Source organism: Tribolium castaneum, chromosome 1 (genome assembly GCF_031307605.1).
Source record: "Tribolium castaneum strain GA2 chromosome 1, icTriCast1.1, whole genome shotgun sequence".
NCBI classification, from domain to species: domain Eukaryota; kingdom Metazoa; phylum Arthropoda; class Insecta; order Coleoptera; family Tenebrionidae; genus Tribolium; species Tribolium castaneum.
In genome coordinates, this window is record NC_087394.1 from 34687288 (window position 1) to 34710391 (window position 23104).

A 23104-nucleotide genomic window follows, 5' to 3' on the forward strand; every position below is an offset into this window, starting at 1 on the left:
CTAAAGCCGTCTCTAGCTCTGATATCTGTCTTTTTTGTTGAGATTATCTTATAAATTCTTCTCTAATTTCTTTTTTACAATGATTTTGAGACTGTTTTCAAAATTATTTTATAAACACTTCTACATTATCTCATTCAAAATTCAATTTTAGCTTCGTTTAGAATTTTCCTAAATTGTTCTTTAGAATTGTTTAAAAGTTGACTTAATCTACAAACGGATTTTTCTTGCATAAGTTACCAGCAAAATATTCTCCAAAAATTCTCAAAATACTCTACGAATTCACGAAAATTGCGAAAATTCACCAGCGGGTTGCAACACCGCATGCACAATTACAAGCCAGCACAGCACACGCATTGGCAATTGCCCACAATTCCTGCAAATCGTTGCGTTTCCTGCAGCTATCCGCCAATGTCAAAGCAATGTGCATTTCCAAGAAGCCCCAGCAAAGCGCTCACCGCCATTCATCACAACTTGTTGCAGTGTTTGTTATCTATTTATGCAGACAAACAAATCAGGAGCTTCCTCGGGTGATACTCCTGCTGTAGCAAGTTGAACAACTCGACTCGAGAATTGAAGATAATTAGAAGCGAGCATTAGTATGATGATTCATACATGAGTAAGTTGCTACTGTAACTGGACTGAGACTAGCTTGTTGCTTGGTGTTGGAATCAGTTGGTGTTAGCCTTGTACAGTGTTTGGGTGTGATAAAAGTCGGCTCCAGCTTGCTGTCGTCTATTAGACGATGGCGTAGGATAATGTGCTGGGAAGATTAATGGTCGATCGACAGGTGGATACAATGTACACCAAAATGAGCTCGGACAAGGCCCGAGGTATGCTATTTACAACCACTAGGGTGGAATAACTGGAACATCAAATTGTTTGGATTGGAGTGGCTTTGTTATCTTGCAGGCTCTAGTCTTTAATTACTAAGCGGATAAGCCTCAGTGACATTAAAATTCAATGGCAGCGATGCAATCACTCGACATTATTCATGCACAATCAGCCGATACACGATTTTATGGCCATGTGTTGTAGAATCTCTACAAACGTGGATGTCCTTGCCTGCTTGTATTATTTACAAGGAACTTACGAAAGCTATTATATTTTTGTATCGCCACGAATTGCCACAATTTGTACAATTAAATTTTCCAATTGCATCTGACTCGTTAGGCGGTTTTAATTCGATCTTGTTAAATGTCGTTAGCACTTGTAGACATCAGGGTCACAATTTGTACCATTTTAATGCTACACCATATAAAAAGCAATCATTAACTGTTACAAGTAAAATCAAGCGCCTTTAATGAAGGTTGCCAGTTTATCTTGTTTAAAAATAAATATTTTTATTTAAATTTTATAACGCCACATGTTTTCTACCTATCAAGTTTTAAATATTTCGGGTAATGGGTTTACGAAGTGATAAATTCTTTCGATTTGTTTTCCTGGTACGCGCTCGTGGAAAATTTACTCGACGTGATGAAATGTTCCATGTAAAAGGAAAATTCAAGTTTTCCAGGATCATTTCAAAATCACTTAAGACTTTGAACCTTTTCCATCTGATAGCGGGGGAGAATTTTTCAGGAAATCTTTTTTTTTGAATCGTTATTTTGTACCAGAAAAATACTGAAATACTGATACGCTCTTATTTTATTCTTTAATTAGGGCATTTATTTTTTGAATATCGCTCTGTACATTCCAAGCCACACCAGGGGTTGGATTTGTGTTACTGTTGGATTTTTTTTAACTTTTCAACTGGCTTCATTTAAGTCAGATCTGTTTATAATGCAAAATAGAAATTTTAAAAAGTACTTGAGATTTTTTTCTAAGGAACGCCAAACACCTTGTGTTTGTACACCTCGACTTAAAAATGATTTACCTTAGAAACCTTCAGAAATCAGGATTTAAAGTACAGTAGAACTGGGTTATAACGAACCCGGCTTTTAACGAACGCTCGGATATAACGAACAAAATAAAAAGTCCCGTTTTAAAATCCGATAATAATATATTATATATTATATATTATATATTATATATTATATATTATATATTATATATTATATATTATATATTATATATTATATATTATATATTATATATTATATATTATATATTATATATTATTATATTATATATAATATACAAATTGGCTAGGTTTTTCCGAAACGTACAATATTTAGACAAAAAAGCTGTTTATAACTCGGTTATAACTTACGATCGTGCATTTTTCTTACGTTCTAGGAAACTATAAACATTTCTGGTATTGCAGAAAGATTCCAAAAGTAATACATACTCGAAAACATCCTAAATATGAAGTACATACAAAAAGAAGTAAATAAATGGAATATTGTCCATATTATCATACTATATATAACCTATGTAATTATGTATCTTTCTTAATAAAATAGAATAATACTTTATTTTCTGTATCTATTTCAAACTTGGGACTCTTTTAATTTGAAAATATTCTATAGGGACGACTTTTTGCTTTAGCGAACAAATTCTGTAGTCTCTTGGATGTTCGTTATAACCAAGTTCTACTGTAGTATTTTCTAAAAACCAACGCTCTTGTAGTCACTTTTGTTTAAGAACCGTCGAATAGAACATTTTAATTGCATTTTTTCACCGCTTAAATTGTAATTTTGTGCGTGAAATATGATTAGTTGAACTGTTATTTTATTAATCCAATAATCTAAAGCCATGCGTGCGACAAAATGCTTCTTATAAAACACGTATCATAATGTACTGTTTTCTGCCAGTCTGATGGCAAAAGTATTATAATTGCCTCTACAAATTACTATTTTTGCAAAACATTAAAACAGCATTTATCTAATGTTTCCAAAATTTATACAGGGTGTATCAGAACTATGTGTGTTAATTTTACCACGGAATAAAACAACTTATCACAAAAAATTTCACTGTTTTCCTTCTTTTATTTGTGCAAGCGAGCCGGTCAGTGTTTAATAATTAGTTTGTATTCATGGCAACAATTTCTATTGTTGTTTTAAATTGTTTAGATTGTCCGTTTCTATCACAACGAAAATAGTTCTTATTTTTGTATCCATAGGCGGGTATTCGTTTCAGTATGTTATTTTTGTTACCAAATTTTTTATTGAGTTCTGTTACCTGTTTCTGAGACGGCCTGGATATTAAAAAAAATGTGTTATTTTTTTGCTAAAACATATTTTTATAACAAAAAAGTACTGAAACAATGATGAACTCTCCTTTTGAAGCACGTGTCGGCTATGAATCTATGCTATGATTGGAAGTTTTCTAATTTAAAGTCGAATCTTCAAATACTGAACAGTGAGAAAATAGATAATTACCATAACAAAATTGTTTGAAAAATTGTTGGTATTTTTCGCCATTCTTATCTTGAAGTGTGATTTATTTCCCCTGCTATTATCTAGCGCCAATTAGGTTCATTACTGCACCGGTACTTTATATAATTTACTCAGCCAGTACTATAAATTACAGTTTTTTAAAATTAGTTTGCAAATTGCGTGCCATGTGGAGCAGCCACGCCAATTACATCAATTTTAATTAAATAAATATTTTGATTTGCTGTTAATTAACTCTGTGTGGGTTATAGGTGAGCATAACTCCCACTTTGCGTAATCCGTGTTTACCTATACGTTGTAGTTTTTCCATGGAACAACCATATGTGACGATATCTCCACTGATTCATCTAATTCTAATTTTCCTGATAACACCAAATCGTTATCTATCATAATTGCCGTTTCAGGAGCGCCTACCGAGCTGATGCCGAGTATTATGGGCGCCTTTGACGCGATCATAGAAAGCAACAAATCTGGAAACACGCCCCGAAAATCGCCACAAGTTGGAAACTTCGCCAATCTCTCCCCCTGCGTCCAGAAGATTCTAGCCAACATCCCCGACCAAGAGCTCAGCAAGCGCTTCAACTCGGAGGAAACCCTGGGACCAAGACGCGGCAACAGGACGTCGATTTACAGGTCGCTGCGGTCGCCGGAAAAGCACCTGAACCGGAGCAACGAATCGCTGGATATCATTTCACCAAACGTGCAAAAAATGATTTCGAATTTTCCCGACGCTGAGCTTGTGCTGCCAAGCAGTGAGAGGAGTAAGCCTAGTCGAAACGGCTCGTTTTTGCACTCCAAGAGTGACGGGACGCCGAAAATTTCTCAAGACTTTTGTGTGAATAGTGAATGTGATAGTTTGAGTGTTGGGGAAGCGGACTCCTGTGACGGTTTTAGTTCCAAGCCGCTCGGGTCCTACCTGCACACCTCCCACGGGATCGCCTCCAGGACCCCAGTCGGGAGGAAGAACATGGGGAAGTACCTCCAGGTAAGCGCTGACTTCCTCTATTGTTGGATGAATTGTGTCGTAAGATTGGTGTTTGTTACAACAAAGACCAACAAATTGCAGAGGACGTTGTGATAAAGACTTCCTCACGAGGCTAAGATAACATTTTGTTCGATTGTCAGCTTATTTTTCATCTGTTATCTCAGAGGAACCAAATGCGGAGGCGTGTATGTAAATATTTTAGTATCGTTAGTTGCAAATTTTCTTAATCATAGTGACGGCAAAGTCAACAGTACATTAGTTGTGTAACTCATTTTGAAGGTAATTTTTTATGTGTCATTGTTTGACTGTGTTGGGAAAATAAAATCGGCGGAAATTAGGGTCTAATTGAAAGCACAAACTTCCTTCAATTTTTACGTGGCATAATGAACAGCAAATTTAAAAGTTATACGTTTGTAAAATTGTAAATATAATCCAGTTCTTAACTGAATAAAACTTTTACTGTCCTTTAAATACAAAATGTACAAAATTGAAGTTCAAAAAAACTTTTTATCCAAAAAATGTTCCAATTGAAATTTATATTTTTCTATATATTTTGTGCATTTTAATTGTTATCCTGTTTTTTTGCTAGTAGAATTTGCTAAGTTTTTGAAACAATTAGGTTTCATTGTTGAAAACATTTTTTTTAAATTAATAATTAGAAAAAAATTACAACATGAAATACAGGTATCGTTAATTTACATACAGTAATAATAGTTTCTGTATACAGCGTGTTAAGGAATAGTTTAGCAAAAATTTAAATCTATAGATAGGGAATGGCAAGACAAATCGATTAAGTAAATTAAAAATGCATAGTTTTCCCAAAAAATTGTTTTGAAATTAATGCCCCAAATTTTGAGAACCGCTGAACTAGAATTAAAAAATAGCGTAAATTTTAATATTATTGACAAAACAGCAGAAGTAAATTAACTTCTTGGTTCACTACGTTATGCTTCTATGTTAATTTGTGATTTGTTATTAATTTTACAAAAAAAAACATAATTTTTTTGCCAGGACCGGGATTCGAACCTTTCATACAAATAAACATGTTAACCACAATTTTGAAAAATTCTCAAAATGCCCATTTCAACAAAAATAAAAACTAGAAAAAATAGTATATTACACTTTAATTGTGACACTCATTCTATTGGAGCACTTCTTCGTCGTGCTCCAAAACCATTCATGCCAGAATAAAACGTCGTTTAAGCAATTTCCTTGTTTTAATATTTTGTAAAGTTACAATATTTTATTTTCAGTATAAAGATAGGTATTTTGTACTCAAAGAAATACAATTTTCTGGCAACGTTTCGATTTTAATTTGATCTTCTTCAGGCCCCCAATTGTTTTTTATGAACGGGTTGAAGAAGATTAAATCAAAATCGAAACGTTGCTAGAAAATAGTAATTTGTTTAGTGCTAGTCTAAGAAACACCAAATCCCTATCTAAGCTAAGCAAAATGGACAAAAACACATTAGAGATAAACAATTTATTTATTAATTTATTAATAAAAATACTTCTAATGTGATTATTAAACGCCTTTGTTTATAAGGTTTTGCGTCATTTGACAACGATATGATAAGATTTATCGATTTCTAGAACAGTTTTTCAATTCTTATTCTTTCTGTGCTATTAGTAATTTTCATTTCGATTGAGAAACACCATTTGAAAAATGGTTATCCCAGTGGGAAGCTTGTCGAAGGCTTCATGCATGAATCAATTTCCCTCCTTTGCATTTAAAAGGTGAATGGTTTTAACAGCCCAATTCCAGCGAAGGATGTGGCACGAAACTTCATTATTTATTCACTTTAACAAAATTCTAAAACGTCACTTGATGTGAAAATAATTACGCGTTTGAGTCATCGGACGAAGCAATAAAAACCCTCAAAGGTTTATTAAAATTGCGAGACTTTCATGCACACACCTATAAATTAATTTTCCACGTTAAGTGAATATTTCAGAGTTTATCAAGCGTGTGTGCGTGAATACACAATGCAATCAATAAATTAAGAACAAAAGGTTGTTATTATGCTTCATAGTCCAAACGGAAATGGTTTACTGACTTTAATCTTTAAAAAAATAATTGCTGCACTTTCATTTCCCAATCCCGATAATTCACGATGTTTCGCATAAATCCCGGTGTCTGATGGGCCCATAAAAGGAATAATTTGGATACGATCGCGGCAAAAATGACCAGGTTATTTAAGGAAATGCGAAAGGTGCTCCTCCTAAAGCACACCGTTACTTAAATTACTTCATACCGAACATCAAACATCATTAGCGGTATTCTTAAGAACCGAAAAAATGCACACACAATGGGCCTAGATGTTATCACAGCAACCATCAAAGAACAATTTGTCTTTTCTCAGTTCTAAAGACGAAATTTTCTCATTTTCACGTCCAACAATAAGCTTGGCTTAATTGTTTTAGTAAATGGCTATTTGACGAGGTTGGGGCAAATTTCCTGCCTTGCATGAATCAACGTGAGTCACTGTAATTTTATTGATTTAAATTTGTTCACCGGTACGATATTTTCTAATCTTAAGAGTATTTGTTCGGGACTTTATTGCGTCACTAAATGCGCTATTTAGATATTCACTAGATAAATTTGTGTTAAAATGCAGTATTAGTTCAGCTGCATTGAGGAAAGCGTAGAGAATCTCTAATTGTAACATGTAGGATAGATAATGAACCTGTAACGTATTTGCTTGCTGTTCGCATTCCTTTGTTAATCTAACGCAGTCACGCGTTTTGGATAGGGAAATTTTTTGAATAAATTTCATTTCGTTCACATTCACCGTGGAAATTTGCCCCTTCGCTCATAAACGCTCTTTTATTGCAATCGAGCGATGAGGAGAGGATTTTATTTCTTTTAAGGCTTCCGTTTTATGTCTCCCATTTAAAACACTTGTTGCTATTTTGGCACAATTTAATTATATTCACGTCTCTTTGCACATATTTGGCTCCTTTTTATAGCCGTGTTATTGTGTTCCTGTGCCATGTTAAGTAACTGTTATTTTGAATATTTCTTTCGTACATATATAATTACATATTGTTAAACGGACTGTCTGCAAAGTTCCAATGTTGAGGTGATCTTCAAACATTCTTTTATGAAAAGGAATTTTTAGCTATTTTAACGGACGGGACAAGAAATTTTACAGATTTTATTTTCAGTTTTTACGAACAGTATCAGTAGAAGTGGATTTCACTTCGTAGGAACTTGGTACCGAGCAGGAAAAAAATACTGATGGCGGACGGGACACAAGAAAGACCTCACATTTTTATCGTTAAAAAATTCTATTAATTTAAGAGGCACTAATTCCAACTATTTTTGAAGTAAGAGGTCGAATTTACTTCTTGCTTACACATGACGGATGGGACAAAAAAATCATGTGTGTGAAAATAGTTCTAAAAAATTCTTCAGACAGGTTTTAATTATTAAAGACTTTAACAATATTAGAATTAGACAACAGTGGAAATTAAAAATTCTTGGTTTTGTTTAACAACGTAATAAATAAGACCAACATTTTATGTTTGCGATAACGGACGGGATAGCATAAGTTATATAGATAAAAAAGAAATATTACTAATTAATTTACTTACGGATTTCCATTTTCTAAACTTTCAAGAACTACAAAAAAACACTACAAAAATTATTCAACAGTTTAGTACGTCAGTATATTATGTTATCGCCTACGAGGCCTAATATACAGTGTGGAATTTTTAACTGGAATAAAATTCATAATTTGGACATAAGCGATTTTTGTAAAAAATTCTGAAAATTTTGATTTTCTTTGCACATCATTTGGTGCATGCGGGTTTTGTTTATCTGTTTTCAAAAATGCACAGCCACCTCTAACTTTTTAGCAAGGAATACAACGCACTATTTGTTTTCTGTATATTTTCAAAGCCTACCCGATAAAAAAATGAAAATTCATGCTACTGTCGTTATGTTATTTATTTCCCAGGAGAGGTACAGTGTCCATTTTGAACAAGTGTTGCATTATATTATATTCAACTTATAAAATTGGTTTTTATTTTTTTATCACGTAGGCTTTGAAAAAATTCAAAAAACAAATAGTGCGTTGTATTGCTTGCGGAAAGGGCTTTCGTATGAGCTGTCAGTTGACATACCATTACTTTTGAAAAAAAGTAGTTAGAGGCGGCTATGCATTTCTGACAACAGATAAACAAAAACCATATGCACCAAATAGTAGGCAAGGAAAAATAAAAATTGACTTGTGTCGGGAATTTTCACCAAAATCGCCTTAATCAAAGTTATGAATTTTATTCCAGTGAAAAATTCCACGCTGTATGTAAATTTTAGAATCCAATGAATTACTTCAATTTAAATAATTATTCTCTCAGAAATTCTTGTCGCAAAATACATTAAATATAAACCGAATGGTGTATTTTGAAAGAAACTTAACGTTACTAAAATCATTTTGAAATTACGGTGTTAGGTCGCATTTTTCCTGAAATGGCTGTTTTGTTCATTTTTAATGAAAGAAATCCTGAAAGGAGTGGGCTCTTTTTCTCGTTGCCTAAGCTGTACCAGCAAACTGCTTGCAGCTTCAACACATGCAAAAGGACGAATAAAATTAGCCACGAGTGTTGAAGCTAACTTTTTGTAGGTTCCGAGTGAGACAAGTGTGGGCACAAGCAGTACGACGTCGTCGGAGGTTTCCCGCCCTGTTTCGCTCACAAGCCTGGGGTCGTGTTCGTCTAGCGGCAGCAGTGGCCCCCATCAGCCCAGTTCGGCATACCTTGCCTCTGCCGAAAGCCTGGACAGCGACCCCGAGCCCACCGGAAGCCAAGGTTAGTGAAAAAATCCCGACTGTTGTGTGGTGAATGGCAATGAAATCATCCGCGCTGATTCTTTGAAAGATAGGGAAGTTGCACTTTGTAGTCCGGATGGGGTATCTTTCAGCATCGTCAATGTAATTAAATTATTCTTAGTACAACGGCTTGCGTGTGACGCCAAAGGTTCCATTAAATTAGCATGCAAGGAGAAGATAATGCAGAAACTTGCCATAAACATTTATCCTGGAGCTGTCTAAGGAGTAGACTTTATCAGAGTAGACTGGCAGAGCCAGTCACAAACGTATCCGTGCTTTGGCCTAGTGCATTTGGTTGAGTGGTGAAATTTTCTTGCGTTTAGACTATATTTAGATCTGCTCGGGAGGAAGTAGTTGAAAGGTACCAATTTATTAACACAAGTGCATGTCAGCAGAATTTGTCAATTCTCATTACGATCAGTTGAGATTTTTATTCAATATGTAGTAAACAATGAATTAATTATAGGATAATTGCTTCGTTAATTTGCTGATCAAAGCGTTTTGCATAAGAGACCGGTAATTAATATGCAATTATGGATTAAGATGTTGCCTGTGATTAAAGGGTTTTAAAATTCATATAATACCCACCTACTCACGCGTGTTTGCATTTTCATTAACTTAATAATTAAACTAAAATTATAGTCTTTATGAATAGGGAATTAGAAGTTTTTTGAAGAAGTTTTCGGCAATTAAGAAAGAGCTCTATCAACCTATGACATAGATGTTGGACAAATACATAGTAGTAATTTTTCAAAAAAACACCCAAAGAAAACCTAACGATTTCAAAATAAATTGATTTTCTTGCACAAACATGTGGACTATTGTGTTATATGTTCACTATTACCAAGAGGATTTACGACACACATACTCGCTGAAAATCTGAAAATAATCCTGAAAATTGGTCAATTCCCACTTTTTTTATGAAACAAGGTTCAGCAAACCGATTTTGGATTACAACTAGTATTAGATAATTCCAGTTAATAAAAAATACTCTAAAAATAAATTAAACTTGACAAAAATTTAAACTGCAAACTGAGTTAGCAAAAAAATCTATAATTTGAGCTTGTTGAAGAGTTTTTTTCGTTCTAAAATCTGCTTAACATTCAGCAGATACAAAACAATGGCCTCGATATGTGTCTTTTTAACGTATTTAAGGCAAGTTTACAGCTAGTTTTTACCAAATGTTGTTATTTCTGTTTAATTTTAATGAAATCTCATAATGTACGTAAACTGAACTCAAATGTTTTTTTGTAATTTTTGACCTAATTTTTTTTGTAGAAAAACGTGATTAATAAACGCACTAACAAAGGCAAAAGCAACTTCAAATGCAAGAAAATTAGATGTTTTTGGCATTTCTATAAAAGCAAATGCTGTATGTTTTTAATAAAATTAAAATACATTTTTAATAACTTTTATGTCAGTTTAAGTCTAATAACAGTGTCTTGGACACTTATCATTATCACTTAAAAGACGTAGTAAAACGTCTTTTGGACTTAAAAACTGTAATTTTTTCGGGTATCTGAGCAAAATCTGGCATAATATGTATTGAATATAGGAAAAAAAAATAGGAAAAAATTACATAATTTGCAACATGCAACTCATTTTAGTCAATACAATATGATCTTTCTCACTTCTCAAGAACTTTTCTAGTTTCTAAGCAAAAATTTTCTGTAAATCGATGTTTCAGTTAATAATAATAATAATAATAATAATAATAATAATAATAATAAATTAACAAAAATAATATAACGATTTTTCCGGTTGGAATAAGTCCTTTTCAGGCGATTCTTAAAATTATCTGTGTATTTGTCTAAAATGGTAATAATTACAATAATAATCGTAATAATAATATTAAAGAAAAACACATTTCGCATAATGTTAGTAATTTTTGCGTATTTCTTGAGCTTAAGTCTTTTTTTTAGCTTAAATAAAGCTTTTTTTGTCTGTTCTATAAAAGTTTTCTCGTTTCTAAGCAAAGAATTGTTTGTAAACTGATGTTTCCAGCCAAAGCAAGCTGTTTTCAGCTACCTTTTTATAAAGTTATGTGCATTTTAATAAAAAACTGTCCAAAAATATATCGTTTTTACCTAAATAATGCCTATTCCGATGAATGTTCTGGATGTTAAGAATTTTTTCAAGCAGAGAATCATCTGTGAATCGATGTTTTTGGGAAAAAAAAGGTTTTAGTCAATTCTTAAAATGTTATCTGGCTTTTAAACAACAAGTTTTCCAAGATTAACAATTTTATTTCAAACTTTGGACCGTTCGCTACACGAAATTGATAATCGGCTGTTATCTATTTAAAATAATAATAATAATAATAATAATAATAATAATAATAATAATAACAATAATAATAATAATAAGATAAAGAATAATAATGTGAGAATTTTCGGAAAGTAAAACAAAAGTTTTTCGGACTATTTGGTTCTTGCTTTTCTAGAATACACTAAGTACAGATGATTTTAAGGGTTTTTGTAAAAAAATATTACACTACGAATATACCATTATGTATTTTAAGTTGCTTCCTTTAATTCAATTTATATTGAATTAATGAATTAAGGATTTTTTTTATATTATGTAATGTTAGGTACTTAACAACGTTTCTTTAAAAAGTAGATGAAAGGAGAAGAAATTCTGTGATATAATGACGGATTTGGTTTAGTTTTAGCAGTGGAACTCTCGAATTATGCAAAAACGCCAACCCCAAATGTGAAAAATGTCTTTCGTCCCTAATGGTTCTATTGTCGAAGTATTGATAAACCGTCAGCAAATTGCCCCAAACAAGGCTAAACGAGCACTTACCGTGCAACCCTGTTACAGGTTCGGCAGACAGTGGCATTGCAGAGCAGCCAACAATGAGTCCAGAGGCCCGAGTTCTGCAGGAAGTGTTAGATACAGAAACCGTATACGTCGCCGACCTCAACGAGGTCATCCAGGTACGTCTATCACATACTAATAAATGTTTTCGCCATCGCGAACACTCTTGCATGACATAATAAATCAAGAAGTGACGTCATTCGTGTCGCTTGTTGTATAAGAAGCCTTTAATTATTTGTAAGAAGTTTATTTGCGCAAATTGTTGGTTTCCGTTTTGTTAATATTAAGGAGTCATCGGTGGCGTATGAGTAACGCTGTAAAGTTAATAAATAATTCCTGACAATTGATTCCCTGAAACCACAACGTATCACGGTTGTAACTGTACCGCAGTTTGTTTGGATTTATTTTTAGCTAAATTATCGTCTTCTCTTAAACATTTAAAACGGTTATTACGGAAGGTGTCTTCAGGGCACGAGAAATTTTAAGTGCCTGTGCAAAAACGCGCATTGTTTAATACTATTACTTGACGCAGTCTGTTACTGATAATTTCCTAAATTATTGCAAAATCTTTATCGTTCTATTAGTCAGCTTCTAGTGTTTTTATGTCTCCTGCCAGCGATGTTGCAATGAAGCTCATCTTCGATTTGACCTATTTGATTCAATCGATAGCACTTGTTTTTATGTTTATTGTTATTTATCAAAACACAATGCAGACAATGAATTTTTTTGAAAGAAAATTGTTTTTTTCGTTAGCAGTATGTAAGGTCAGTCCGGCTATAAAACTCGAAACTTTATAGCGGATCGTTAAAATCTCATTATCTAACACATCCATTTATCTATTAAAAATGAAAATATGCACTATACAAGTCATCCTAAGTAAACATCAATCATTTATCCTGCCGTATCTCGTTTTCGTTCCTGCTGGTAATTATTCCTTACATCATAATCATTACTCCATCATTCCAATTATCTCCTGCAAATAAACAATTTTCGAGCCACGACCTTCCAGACAATTAAAAAATCACCGATTTTTTGTCTGTCTATATTAAGACTTAAACCCGTCGTGATACACCAGATAAGAGCGGAAAAATTCCTAATAAGCGACCATGTTTGTGCTTTAAGTTTATTACAAGACTAAATAAATTACTGCCTGCGATAAGAGTGTTGTCACACATGAATCAGATTTTTTAGCTGCGGCGATAATGGTCGAGGGGATGACAAATCGCATTGCTATTAGGACTTGCGGTTAAAAATTTTTTGATCGAGTCATTTTGAGTGTTTGTTAAGAAGTTTAACATTTCATCGCGGGTCAAGTTTAAATAAACATCTCCACAGCAATGATAACAATAAAATCGACGAAAATAGGCGCGGCTATTTCACACAGACAAATAAACAGAATTATTTTCACGATGCTATTCTCAGATGTGGAAAGTACTGTTCAATAAATACTATACTGTTAGAAACCGGCCTTGACTGTGTCTTCCGGAGATTCAAAACATGCCAATGACTCATCCTGAGTTCGAACTCCTGCTGCCATTCTTCTTTTTTAGAGAAGAGCAGTTACCTGCGACTTTGGCCGTGTAAATTTTAATTCAGACTGATTATAATTTTTTTTCTATGTGCTCTTACGTTTAACAAACTCAGTTAACTAAAAATTTTTAGAGATACATTAAATATTTTCGTTTATTTTTTTATAATTTAAGAAGTAAGTCATCTAAGGATTCAACGCTAAAGTTTGAAGTTATGTTTCATCTTTACGTTCATCTCATCTTAAAACAAAAAGTACGTTTACAATTTGGCGCTTTTACGTACTTTTACCTTTTGCCGCATTTTTTTCTAATTTTTGTCAGTTTTATGCTCCGTTTTACGTTTATACGTCTATGTGTTCTCTCAATCTCTTATTTTTGCTTACATGTTGTTTCACTTACCTTTTCAACACTTTTTTTCATAGAAAAATTGTTGCCGTGATCCGGGTGCGAACACCCGACCTCCCCCGTTGTAAGTGGCGCTTATACCACTAGGCCACCAAGGCCCCAATATCTGACCTGCTTTTGCAGATATTTTAACACAAACTTTTTAAATAGATCAACATTACAAACTATATAAATGCAATAATTCACCTAAAACGCAAATACATTCAGTTCAAAAGTCGGCGAATTAGCTCGAGAAAACATTTTCTTCCACTTTTTTTCAATTTAATTCTCTAATTTTTCAACGGATTTCATCAAAAGATACCGGACGTATAAGTTGATTCTACAATTTTAAAATTGTTTTTAACTTTTCTTTGTGTCTTTCAGCACGTTTTTGACCGAAAATGGACATAATTCTCCAAATATCACCAAACTTGTGTATTTTCTAGTCAAAAATAGTGGACGTGCGCAAATCCTACCGGATTCGCAGTGACCATGATTTTTATTAACAATGTTTTTCGGGACTTTACTACACAAACTCAGTTAACTAAAAATTTTTAGAGATAAATTAAATATTTTCGTTTAATTTCTTTTATAATTGAAGAAGTAAGTCATCTAAGGATTCAACGCTAAAGTTTGAAGCTATGTTTCACCTTTACGTTCATCTCTTTTTCTCTCAAAAGTACGTTTACAATTTGGCGCCTTTACGTACTTTTACATTTTGCCGCATAATTTTCTTATTTTTGTCGGCTTTATGCTCCGCTTTACGTTTATACGTCTATGTGTTCACTCAATCTCTTATTTTTGCTTATATGTTGTTTCACTTACCTTTTCTACACTTTTTTTCATAGAAAAATTCTCGCCGTGATCCGGGTGCGAACACCCGACCTCCCCCGTTGTAAGTGGCGCTTATACCACTGGGCCACCAGGGCCCCAAGTACTGACCTGCTTTTGCAGATATTTTAACACAAACTTTTTAAATAGATCAACATTACAAACTATATAAATGCAATAATTCACCTAAAACGCAAATACATTCAGTTCAAAAGTCGGCGAATTAGCTCGAGAAAACATTTTCTCCCACTTTTTTTCAATTTAATTCTCTAATTCTTCACCAGATTTCATCAAAAGATACCGGGCGTATAAGTTCATTCTACAATTTTAAACTTTTTGTGACTTTCAGCACGTCTTTGACCGAAAATGGACATAATTTCTTCAAAAATCACCAAATTTGTGTATTTTATCGTCAAAAATAATGGACGTGCGCAAATCCTACCGGATTCGCAGTGGCCATGATTTTTATTAACAATGTTTTTCGGGACTTTACTAAATAAACTCAGTTAACTAAAAATTTTTAGAGATAAATTAAATATTGTCGTTTATTTTTTTTATAATTTAAGAAGTAAGTCATCTAAGGATTCAACGCTAAAGTTTGAAGTTATGTTTCATCTTTACGTTCATCTCTTTTTCTCTCAAAACAAAAAGTACATGTACAATTTGGCGCCTTTACGTACTTTTACCTTTTGCCGCATTATTTTCTAATTTTTGTCAGTTTTATGCTCCGTTTTACGTTTATACGTCTATGTGTTTTCTCAATCTCGTATTTTTGCTTACTTGTTGTTTCACTTACCTTTTCTACACTTTTTTTCATAGAAAAATTGTCGCCGTGATCCGGGTGCGAACACCCGACCTCCCCCGTCGTAAGTGGTGCTTATACCACTGGGCCACCAGGGCCCCAAGTACTGACCGTCTTTTGCAGATATTTTAACACAAACTTTTTAAATAAATCAACATTACAAACTATATAAATGCAATAATTCGCCTAAAACGCAAATACATTCAGTTCAAAAGTCGGCGAATTAGCTCGAGAAAACATTTTCTTACACTTTTTTTCAATTTAATTCTCTAATTTTTTACCAGATTTCATCAAAAGATACCGGGCGTATAAGTTCATTCTACAATTTTAAACTTTTTGTGACTTTCAGCACGTCTTTGACCGAAAATGGACATAATTTCTTCAAAAATCACCAAATTTGTATATTTTATCGTCAAAAATAATGGACGTGCGCAAATCCTACCGGATTCGCAGTGGCCATGATTTTTATTAACAATGTTTTTCGGGACTTTACTAAATAAACTCAGTTAACTAAAAATTTTTAGAGATAAATTAAATATTGTCGTTTATTTTTTTATAATTTAAGAAGTAAGTCATCTAAGGATTCAACGCTAAAGTTTGAAGTAACGTTTCACCTTTACGTTCATCTCCTTTTCTCTCAAAACAAAAAGTACGTTTACAATTTGGCGCCTTTACGTACTTTTACATTTTATTTCTCTCAGTTTTATGCTCCGCTTTACGTTTATACGTCTAATGTTCTCTTACTTTCTTATTTTTGCTTACGTGTTGTTTCACTTACCTTTTCAACACTTTTTTTCATAGAAAAATTGTCGCCGTGATCCGGGTGCGAACACCCGACCTCCCCCGTCGTAAGTGGCGCTTATACCACTGGGCCACCAGGGCCCCAAGTACTGACCGTCTTTTGCAGATATTTTAACACAAACTTTTTAAATAAATCAACATTACAAACTATATAATTGCAATAATTCACCTAAAACGCAAATACATTCAGTTCAAAAGTCAGCGAATTAGCTCGAGAAAACATTTTCTTCCACTTTTTTTCAATTTAATTCTCTAATTTTTCAACGGATTTCATCAAAAGATACCGGACGTATAAGTTGATTCTACAATTTTAAAATTGTTTTTACCTTTTCTTTGTGTCTTTCAGCACGTTTTTGACCGAAAATGGACATAATTCTCCAAATATCACCAAACTTGTGTATTTTCTAGTCAAAAATAGTGGACGTGCGCAAATCCTACTGGATTCGCAGTGACCATGATTTTTATTAACAATGTTTTTCGGGACTTTACTACACAAACTCGGTTAACTAAAAATTTTTAGAGATAAATTAAATATTTTCGTTTAATTTCTTTTATAATTGAAGAAGTAAGTCATCTAAGGATTCAACGCTAAAGTTTGAAGCTATGTTTCACCTTTACGTTCATCTCTTTTTCTCTCAAAACAAAAAGTACATTTACAATTTGGCGCCTTTACGTACTTTTACCTTTTGCCGCATTATTTTCTTATTTTTGTCGGCTTTATGCTCCGCTTTACGTTTATACGTCTATGTGTTCACTCAATCTCTTATTTTTGCTTACTTGTTGTTTCACTTACCTTTTCTACACTTTTTTTCATAGAAAAATTGTTGCCGTGATCCGGGTGCGAACACCCGACCTCCCCCGTTGTAAGTGGCGCTTATACCACTAGGCCACCAGGGCCCCAAGTACTGACCGTCTTTTGCAGATATTTTAACACAAACTTTTTAAATAAATCAACATTACATACTATACAGAGTGGTCCACGAGTAATAATGTGTACCAAAATGTTTAGCACTGGTTCTTATGTTTGAAAAATGCTTCGTAGGCTGCACATTTATACATGTATAATGTCAAAATAAACGACCTCCGAGTAATACAGTTTTCAAACACGTTGAAAATAAATAAAAGAAATAAAAGGAAATAAAAGAAGTGTAGCAACATTAGCTGAAAATGAAGCTACAGTTGTTGCAGTTATTGATGAAAATAGATGAATAGAAAAGAGTTCCGTATATCCTTGGCTCTCTAGAAGTCTCGATATGACGCCTTTTGATTATTTCGTGTGGGGAGATATAGAGGTTATTGCGTAATCTTTGTGCATTAAAAGATTTCTCCTTCGTTGAATGGTATTTCACTTAGCGTCTTCATTAAGGCTTTATGGCTTTTTGATATTAACAAAGTCGGGAAAAACGTTTGAACGCGCCTAATAAGTAAACTTCCTGTGCGCACATCAAGCTTCCATTTTTGTTGTAGGGCTATTTGGTGCCGTGGAAGGAAGACCCCGACTGTTTGCTGTGCGAGCATTTGCCTCACCTATTCAGCAACTTGGAGGAGATTTATAGATTCAACAGGTCGTTCCTTGATCAGCTCCGTGCCGCTGATTTCAATCCGACAAAAATCGCCAACGTCTTCATTCAGAACGACTCAGGTTTCGCCGTTTACAACGAATACTGCACCAACTATCCTCGCACAATGGAAGTACTAAGCGAATTGACGCGTGATGAAAAGATGGCCTCTTTATTCCGCGAGAAGCAAATGGCTCTAAGTCACGCTTTGCCTTTAGGCTCGTATTTACTCAAACCAGTCCAAAGAATACTTAAATACCACCTTTTGCTCCAGGTTTGAATGCGATTGGTCTCGGAACAGGGGTTCGTTTTAATTGGATTTTTTGCAGAGGCTTTCGAAGCAATGTGATACGGATCATAAGCCGGCAGTGGACTTGGCTTTGGCCACAATGACTGCAGTCGCGTCAAGCATTAACTCGATGAAAAGGAAGCACGAACATGCAGTTAGAGTGCATGAAATACAGTCGCAGCTTTATGGGTGGACGGGGCCGGACCTCACCACCCTTGGCGAACTGATCGCAGAGGGAACGTTCAGGGTTAATGGGGCTAGGGGCAGAAGGCATGTCTTTCTCTTTGATAAGGTTTTACTCATGGCCAAGAACAAGCAAGATGGGGCTCTAGCCTACAAGTCGCACATTGAGGTAAGTTGGTTTTGCTATTCAAATTGTTGAATTAGTGAATTGATTGGTACAGAAAAAATCTGTTATGGAATTTTTTTGTCTTAAATATTTTTGTCCGTGTTTACGCAGTCTTACAATCTCTACGGCGTTTAAGAAGTTTTAAGAAAAGTCAAATGTGTTTTTAAAAAATCCTGGGGTTGAGTTTAGTTTTGTAGACTTTTTTTCATATAAAAGAGAAAAAACAATATGTTTTTTATATACATTGGAAATCAAAAACTGTACAGCGCTTTGCTATTTTTACATTTTAAAACTTAACAAAAGTATTATTTATCTATGGACATATTTTCGAAGTCAATGGAAAGAAATGATAATCTTCACTTTTACTGAATTTAACATCAGCAAGTTACTTGTACTTGCCTAAAAAATTTACTGTTTTGTTACTCTAAAAACTTTCTTCTAATTCGTTGGGTACGCAAGTTTTACTTTATGGTAATAATGATTTTACGTCATTTCAAAAATCATCTTTGACTAAACAGTTTTGCAAATTAAACAATTTGCATCCATCAAAGATAATTGTACAAAAATAAATAGTTATTTTTCTAAATAGGAAAATAGCAAATAAATTGGTTAAATAAAACTAAAACTAAAAATATACGTGGCTAATTTATTTAAAATAAAAAGCACGCAAAGGTAAATTTCTCCTCTAACTAGGGTTTGTTTGATAAGTTCAGAAAGAACCGTTTCTTGGTAAAAAGTTTCCAATTTTAAGAACATCTTTGCAAAATGTTTCATTTTTTCCAATTTCTTTTCAACATTATTGTTTCTAGTTTTTGTCACAGTGCTCCTGTGTCTTGTTAGAATTAACAATTTTTGAAGCTCTTTAGCTGTGATTGCCTTGGCAACTTGTTCAAGAAAGAGTTAATTCTTTTTCCGCTTAGAAATTTACTTATAATAGCATTATAAAATTCTGCCATAGTGTTATCTACGTTTTGTTATTAATATAATTCTGTTCTCCAGCTGCATTTTTAACCGGGCGTTTTTTTCTGTGTTTAATTTTGTCTTCAAGTTTTTATTAATTTATGAATTAATTTTAAAACTTTTCGTTCTAAATATGAAATTTTGAGTGTCTTTTAAGATAAAATGTTGTTTTTAACGGTCGGATGTTTTGTTACAGAGAAATTTAATTTTCTTCTTATTTGCTTTAATTTTTACTAAACAAATTTATAAAATTTTTTGTACTAGGTTGATTCATGATTTTATTTTGAAACTTTTTGTTCTAAATGCGAAATTTTGAGTGTCTCCTTCACGAAATATTGGACGTAATTTCGAAAATGCACAATTTTTCGTGAAGTGTATTAATTAATTTTTATGGAGTGTTAAAAAACGACAATGGGGAAAAAATTGTGACCACATTTAGGACTAAAGACATAACATTCTTATAATATAAAATAACATTCTTATGATACTTAAAAAGTTCAGCATAAACACAGGAAACAGCTCACAGTTTCTATCTGTATTAGCACAATAGGGCATAGTACAATTCATTATACAGTAAAACCTCCCTTAGTGGACACCTCCCTATAGCGGACACCTCTCTACAACGGACCCTCTGAATAACGGACGCGGACAAAAAATCCCCAATTACAATAACGTTATATAAATTTACCTCTTACAACGGACAGACCGAAAAAGTGGTGGTGAAAGGAACGAACATTTGTTTTATGGATTATGCAGAAATGAATGAAAAAGTGTACACCGAAAATCTAAAATTAAATATCGATAAATGTAGCCAAACATTTTTTAGAAAAACGTGATGAAAAGATTAATTAAGGCGATAGTGATAAAGAGAAAACTTGCTTTAGCAGCACAATAAACTTATGCTGTCTGTATATTTTGTTTAAAGCTTTTTTTTTTGAATGAGCAGTTTAATAAATGATGCTTTCCTAGTCATATAAATAGTGCTTTTTTTCGAATTTTGTGTTGTTATATTGAGTAATTAGCAAATCCAGCATACCTTCTGTGGTTACACAGTTATATTAATTTGTTCATTAAAAAAAATATTAAAATTGTCCACCTCACATTAGTGGACACCTCTTTACAACGGACAAGATTCTCCAAAGGTGTCCGTTGTTGAGAGGTTTTACTGTACTGATAGACAACAGGCTCAATTTTTATTTGACAAATCTATTGTACTTCAAACTAAATTGCTAATACGAATTAGTGAAATGTATTAACATAGGAACTCTACTTTACCCTTTCGTGAAATGCCGTTGCGTTATTTCAACAGTACTGACAGCTATTCTCAACTTTCCTAACTGTGTTTCTAATTTGTTTCCTAATAGTTTTAGGTATGATTTTCTACGAAGTACGCAGTATGGTTTTTTGTTTGTGTTAGTGGGTGTTTTAGACGGTAAATTGTATCATTATACTAGTAAAATTTTTGTGTCACTATTTTACTCACATTTTTCTATGAAGTTTTCTTATTTTTTTACTCTGAACATACGTTTTGAATTAGGAAATATGTTTTCCTAACAGATTATGAAACCTCAGAATGATTTATGACTTTCTATGACCCAACAGCCCTTCGGCCTCAACCTAGATAAAAATCAAAGGCTTACACCTGATAAGTTCTGAAACCAGTAAAAATTTAAAATAATCAAAGGAAACAATTTAAGGGTTAATCGTACCAATCAATTCTATTCATTTTTGTTCAAAAAAAAAAAAAAAAAACCTATCTTTCCAGTGCTCAAATTTGATGCTTGTGGAGCAAGTACGGGGCGAACCCTTATCATTCCAAGTCCTGCCTTTCGATAACCCCCGATTGCAGTGCACTCTTCGGGCGCGGTCGCCCCAAAACAAGCGAGAGTGGACGCTCCAAATCAAAAGAGTCATTTTAGAAAATTACAGTGCTGTTATACCAAACCATGCCCGTCAACTGGTCATGCAACTGGGCCAAGATGTTCAAGAAACAGGTCAGTTCACATTACCCCAAATAAACCAATTCCACGTCCCATTTTTGCAGAAGATACAACAGAAAAGTGGTCACCTTTGAACAAAAACTCGACCCCGCATTACCTCGAACGCCGATCAAGAGTGCGAAAATCTCGGGACTTGTCCAACCGTCGCGCTTCGTCCCAAGACCGCGCTTTCCCATCGCTGGGCAGCTGGCGGCGGAAGTCCGAGCCCAGCATGGGCATGATCCCGCAGTACACCGCCAAGACCATCCCCAAGAAGATTTCCAAACTCAAGAAAGCCAAAGAGAGCGGTGCTAAATTCTACACGGACTTGTCCGATTCGGAAAACTACGACGTAATCGGGGAGTCCAACGAGAGTTTGGCGGTCTCGCCGAGTGTTGACAGTCCAGACCGGTGCGAGAATGGCGGTGAGGAGCCGCCGAAGAGCAACAATCTGGAGAAGATCGTCACCGATTTGCTGATGCAGAATGAAGAGTTCCAAAAAGCGCTGAACAGGCAAAGGAGGACGCGGGCCAGTGAACCCGAACCACCGACGTGGTTTGAGGACGAGGCTAGACTGAAGTTACCCAGTAAGGCGGATTCTTTGCCCAGATCTTTCCAACTCAATGATCAAATCGACGACGATAAAAACAAAAACCAATATCACGTTTTGGATGAGTCATTGAAAGAGAATCCCGACCCTGATGAGCAACACGAAAAGTAAGTTGCTTAGGAATTTCACAATGAAACGAGAGGCAGTCATTCAGTTCCTCATTCATTGGCAATTTTTTGTGGGCAGATATTTATAGTAACCATAATTTTTGTTCATTGTTTATTCCACTCGGAATGTTAGGTGATTTAAATTTTCACAGGAAACATTGAGAAAAAAGTACAAAGAACTAAGAATTTTTCAAAACATAGCGAAAACTGATAAAGGTAAAAAAATAAAATAAAAGTGTTAGGAAATTATTTTTTTATTCCTCAACAACGTGTAGGATCTCCAGTTTTTTTCGGGAAACGAAAAAACAACTCATCATTTATTAGTAAATTATTTTTCAACACGTAAATATTTGCTTGTGTTAATATTATCATTTAGAGAAATTTTATTTATTTCTATTCAATTCAAAAATAAAATTGAGTACACTTGTACAGTTTATTTAGAATTTAGAACTGAAAAACATTTTATTTCTAACTCAAGTTAATGCGAAATCTCTAGAACTGCTTTACCAAAAGTGTAACAAGGAAAGATCTTATCTAACAATAAATAAACAAAAAAAGTTTTATAAAATAATTCTTAGGTAGAGTTGTACTAAAAAAAATAATCCTTTTTAATTAAATCCGTAGCTTGATTGTTACAAGAATTGTTGTTAAGGGTTTAAATCAGGATTAAAGATTAGTTTTTTTATACAAATGAAAAATTAAACTAACAAGTCTGGTCTGACTATTTGGAGATCGAAAATTTTGTTTTAACTTACAGTTTCGAGGATTTGGATGTAATAAGCCAATAGAGAATGTACACTTTAGAACTTACTGCGATTTTTTACACAAAAATAGACTAGAAATTTTTATTTATTTACAAAACAATTACTTGTATATTCAAATTCTTTGCATACTTCCAAGTTTTTCATAACATGGATTATTTTAAATGCGAA

General features: G+C 33.7%; 1 protein-coding gene across 4 annotated transcripts in view; it reads left to right on the plus strand.

The window, feature by feature from the left end:
- GEFmeso (Guanine nucleotide exchange factor in mesoderm) overlaps positions 1–23104 on the plus strand; it is a 55337-nt gene that overhangs the window by 29413 nt on the left and 2820 nt on the right. For 3 of the 4 annotated variants that reach the window (XM_064359931.1, XM_064359932.1, XM_008192472.3), the window contains exons 2-8: positions 3740–4320; positions 8949–9132; positions 11976–12091; positions 17787–18152; positions 18208–18519; positions 21242–21470; positions 21521–22172. In XM_064359931.1, coding sequence (XP_064216001.1) covers positions 3740–4320; positions 8949–9132; positions 11976–12091; positions 17787–18152; positions 18208–18519; positions 21242–21470; positions 21521–22172 — 2440 coding nt within the window. Of the gene's footprint in view, positions 1–456; positions 831–3739; positions 4321–8948; positions 9133–11975; positions 12092–17786; positions 18153–18207; positions 18520–21241; positions 21471–21520; positions 22173–23104 lie in introns of those variants that run through there. The other variant, XM_966913.5, reaches the window with a different exon arrangement.